This window comes from Sinocyclocheilus grahami, unplaced genomic scaffold (assembly GCF_001515645.1).
Source record: "Sinocyclocheilus grahami isolate Dianchi unplaced genomic scaffold, SAMN03320097.WGS_v1.1 scaffold1300.1, whole genome shotgun sequence".
Taxonomy (NCBI): domain Eukaryota; kingdom Metazoa; phylum Chordata; class Actinopteri; order Cypriniformes; family Cyprinidae; genus Sinocyclocheilus; species Sinocyclocheilus grahami.
In genome coordinates this window covers 280,610-285,524 of record NW_015506479.1, presented here as the reverse complement: position 1 = coordinate 285,524, position 4,915 = coordinate 280,610, and the positions used below count along the sequence as shown (strand labels likewise).

The 4,915-nt window shown below is 38.6% G+C and overlaps 1 protein-coding gene across 1 annotated transcript in view; it reads right to left on the bottom strand.

Moving 5' to 3' along the window:
• The window catches only part of atrx (ATRX chromatin remodeler), a 66,553-nt gene that overhangs the window by 48,587 nt on the left and 13,051 nt on the right, over window positions 1–4,915 (bottom strand). The window contains exon 7 of the mRNA XM_016254988.1: window positions 1,084–2,948. Coding sequence (XP_016110474.1) covers window positions 1,084–2,948 — 1,865 coding nt within the window. The remainder of the gene's footprint in view (window positions 1–1,083; window positions 2,949–4,915) is intronic.

Here is a 4,915-nt window from a genome sequence, read left to right as displayed (position 1 = left end):
TATGTAATACTTTAATAATTGACTTAAGAAATACAGTTCTTTATTTATAAAAAATAAACAAATATTTTCTGTGAAATTCAGTAATTAAGTTAATTCTGTAAAAGTAGTTATACCACATATAATCTTGCCTGCTGAAAAAAGAAAAACAATAGAACCCCTCCCAAAACACAATAACAAATGTAATGGATTTCAGGGTTATAATGGGAATTGTGTTGGTTTTAATGTAAACTAGTGGTGTCTATTTGATGGATTCTATTGGTGGGATGCAATCTGGCAGATGGCAACCAATAGAACAACAGTCATTCCTATTGGAATAATGCCCAAACCAAAAAGGTATTTTGTAATGGTTTAATGGAAACTATAAGAATTTCTGTGATAGTTTCTATTGTTTTTTCAGCAGGGTAATGATACCCATACTGTGCTGCACATTATTGACAATATTGAGCTGAAGCTTGACTTTGCAAATTTAAAATCGCAAATCAAATCGCAATATGTAAAAAAAAAAAATTCACAATTTGATATTTTCCCCCAAATCGCACAACCCTAGTTTGAAGTAGTGTTAATGTAGCACTGCTTTGTTCACAGCGGTAACCATGGAAACACTGTATCTGCTGTTCCATGAGCGCCACCTGCTGTCAGAGAGTGAATCTGCGTCTCATTCAGCCCATCTGCAGCTTTTCCTAAAGCATCCTATTTAATCATTTCTATCTTTGTTATTTAGATTCAGTTGTGCTATTGCTTGTAATTTTTTCATTTGTTCACATTTACGCACTGTTCACTTGTCTTTAATAATGTTTAAACTTTAGGCTATATTTGTTAGGCATATAGTTTTTGCTGTAGTATCAAAATTAGAATTGAGAATTGTAAAATTTAACTGGTATTTAAAATGTTGGCGTCATATAAGATAACATGGGTCAAAAACAATGATAACAGCAACTTTTTTTGTTTGTTTTAGACAGGGCCCGTTGAGCCCTGATTAGCCATTCTACCATTTTCTTTTCCCTAATTTGAAATCAATGAGCAATATGCAGCTAATACTTCTGCCATACAATGTAGATTAATTGAACCATTTTGTCAACTGACCTGATGACTGATGGAAACCATCAATACTAGCCATCACAGACTCAAGTATTGGTTTAATCTTCTGCTGATCGCTGTCTTCCTCTGAGTTAGCGGCCTGCTGCTCCTCCTCCTCCTCCTGCTCTTCATCACTGGAGGAAAACTCTTCCTTGGTTTTAGGCTTTTCTTTCTGTGACCTTCGTTTCCTCTCAAATGACCGTTTAGGGCCTTTCTTGCCATCTTTACTGGATTCATTCTCTTCCTTTTTGACACCTTTGGATGTTTTTTTCCCACTGCCGACCTTGGACAGGCTTTTCATCTGTTTCTCAAGATCAGAGTTGTGGTTTGAGGAGTCCGATTCTCTGCCCTTCTTTTTTTTGGTGCTCCTTTTCTTTGCTGTTGATGACCGTTCTGAATCTGAGGAGGCCATATCGAGTTTACGCTTTGGCTTCGCTTTTGCTTTCTCAGCAGAGCGGGAAGCTACCTTCTTCTTCTTGGTACCTTTTCCAGAAGCATTCTCGGGTTCGCTCTCATTAGAGCTGGCCTTCAAGGCAGCTGTCTGCAGGACCTCAGGGACTTCATCCGAGTCTGAATCACACTGCTCCTTGACTGCGTCACTGCGCTCTTCTTTAGCCGTTGACGACCTCGGTTTGCGTTTGCTCTTCACCTCCGGTGACTTGCGTAGGGGTGTGGTCTTCATCCTGGGGGAGCGTCTGCTATCTTGAGCCTCCTTTGGCAATGTGTCACAATCCATGTCTTCTGAAGGCGACTGTTCTTTGCTCTTATCTCGTTTTATGGTAATTTTAAGAGGAACAGGTGTTAGTTTGACAACAAGTTTTCTACCCAGTTTTGTAAGGCTCTTATTGGATTTCACAACCTCAGCGTTGGACGTTGATTTCCAATCACTGGAACCAGTCGAGTTGCTATCGTCACGGTCTTCTTTCTTTACCGCAAGACTCTCGACCATCTCAAAGAGTTCCTCCGGGACAGACAGTGGAATAGACACGATGTCTTTATCAAGAGACGCTTCACCTGCTGGCACGGAGTTTTCCTCAAAGTCAGGGTTATCTGCCATTTCATCCTCTTTAGCTTCACTTTTTTCAGACTGGTCCCGAGTTTTTTCTGGAGAGGGTGGAAGGCTCTCCTTCATTTCAACATCAGCTGAGTTACTTTCCTGTTCGGTTTCATCTTGGTCCTTGGCGGTGCAATCCAAACCATCTTCTGTGACAGGAGCAGGGTCAGCGTGGTGTGAGTTAACACTGGTATGATCTGCAGTTTGACTGTGTCTTTGCTCCTCTCCGTTTTGAAACTTGAGGCTTTTCGATTCAAATTCTTTTTCAAGTGATTCCTCCAGAGCCACGTGGGCCTTTTTCAGATCAGCCAAAACCGATTTGAAGGCCTTTAAGTGTCTATTACTTACCGCACTACCTTCACGGCCTTTTGACGTGTGCTGGAGGAATTGTACAAAAGTACGATTCAAACCGTTTGTGGTCTCGATTAGTCTTTTGGTCTTCTTGACGAGCTCTTTCGGAACCGTCAACGTCTTACAGGAAAAGGATAACGTCCCCGCTCCGTCAGAGGGATAATCCTGTCCATTTACAGCAGTTTTTTCTCGTTTGCTATGCTTGTGTTTACGATCTTCACGCTTCGTCTTGACACCGTCTCCTTTGGGCTTTCTGCAAGATGATTCCAGATTGAGCAAAACCTTCTCACAGGCTTTAACAAAGTCTTGCAGCGGCTCTGGGCAGCACACAAAGCAGTGCCATTTGCTTTCTTCATTCATGATTTCAGACAGCTCTTTTCGTCCAAGGTTCCTCAAAATGCATTTTTTGCAGAAGGCATTGCTGCAGTAGTCACAGCAAATCAGATTACCACCCTCTGCACACCACCTGAAAGAGGAAAAAACAACATCCCATCATTAAATTCATTTGGGTAAAAATGGAATTGTGTTGTGCAAGGACTTAAAAAAACTACCAGGAATTTCAAGCTAATAGATAATATATAATAATACTATTTCACAGAAAAACTTTTTTTTTACAAAAAGAGCAAAATTACAAAAAGTACAGACACTAAAGTCATAACAGCCAGTGTTTGAGTAAGTGCAGTGAACACAGCCATTTCATTGTTTGTTTTTTTGTGTGCTTTTTGCAGAAGGCATTGCTGCAGTAGTCACAGCAAATCAGATTACCACCCTCTGCACACCACCTGAAAGAGGAAAAAACAACATCCCATCATTAAATTCATTTGGGTAAAAATGGAATTGTGTTGTGCAAGGACTTAAAAAAAACTACCAGGAATTTCAAGCTAATAGATAATATATAATAATACTATTTCACAGAAAAACTTTTTTTTTACAAAAAGAGCAAAATTACAAAAAGTACAGACACTAAAGTCATAACAGCCAGTGTTTGAGTAAGTGCAGTGAACACAGCCATTTCATTGTTTGTTTTTTTGTGTGTGTGTCAAATTTCTAATTGTTAACTTGATACTACAGTTATAAACCTGAAAACATTATATACCTAATCTTTATCTTTGTTCTGCTGTTTTTTTTTTTTTTTGATTACTTGCAATATATTTCTTTATTATATTACTGACTGTTTACTTGAACAATTGCATGAAAACTTTAAGCAATGATATTTTTTGGTGATGGAATTGATTGCTCTTTTTCAACATGTGGGATAAATAGTATTAGTAGCCATAAAATTAAAAAAAAAAAAAAGTGTAATATGACAATGGCTACAGCCCAAACAAAGACTTCTGACCAGTGTTCAAAACATGGAGAGAATTAATTTTTCATCAAATTCAGGGATGGAAAAATATTTGCAATACTGGGGGAAAAAAATGCAACTTCATGTGTATTGACCACTGTGTGATGATCAGTGTAACTTATGTATGGATGCTCAGGGCTCTACAGTGCGACCATTTCAGTTGCATTTGCGACTGAAAACTACTCCGTGCGACTATGAAAATTTTTTAGGAGCACCAGTGTGACTGACCCGATCATCATCATACTTGTGATTGCGCTCAGGGGAGCTTCAAAGATTTCTACGTGTTTTTGCAGCGTTGAGTAATGTATCACAGACGTATCTCACAATTCCTTTCATAAGCAAAGTGAGAGATTCATTGTGCAGTGTAGAGAGCTTAGTTGATTATAGATGTGAGATCAAGATGAACTAAGATGAGTGCCAGCTTTTAATGATTTTTAAGGGAGATTGTAAATGTGATACTGATTTAATACAATACAATTCAATAAACAAGAAGTTAATATTAAGTGACTTACATCGTCTGACTATAACACTATTGTCTGATTTTGCTCTATTTCGTTGTTGAAAATAGTTTAAAACAAAGACACAGTGCATCTCCATTCAAACACAGCGGTGTGTAGGATATCAGACCGAATCAGACAATCTAAGATTTGGCCAAAACATGGTTGAAACCTGAAGGGCCCAAATTCCACAGAGGCCCAAGACAACAGGATGTCATAAATCAGACCCTAGCCAGTCTAAAGCAAGCCTGACCAATTCTTTCACAGAACAGCTTTCAACATTAAAACAAAAGAACACTTATTAACATGTATATGGAAACATGTGATAGTGATCACAAGCTCTTCGGATTGACTTTTCCACCCCACCTAGGAGACAAAGAACAGACTTTCAAAGATTCCTACAGACCTCTTAATCTTTGGTCTTCATGCATTCACAGAATGGCACGGAAACTGCCTTTCCATGCACCTAAACGACACTAAAAGGACTCGAGCAACTAATCATTGCTGCTATATATATAACCCCATATCATGTATGTAACCCACATGTGACTTATCAGGTCTTAATCATTTATTGTGAATGTATTTTGAATA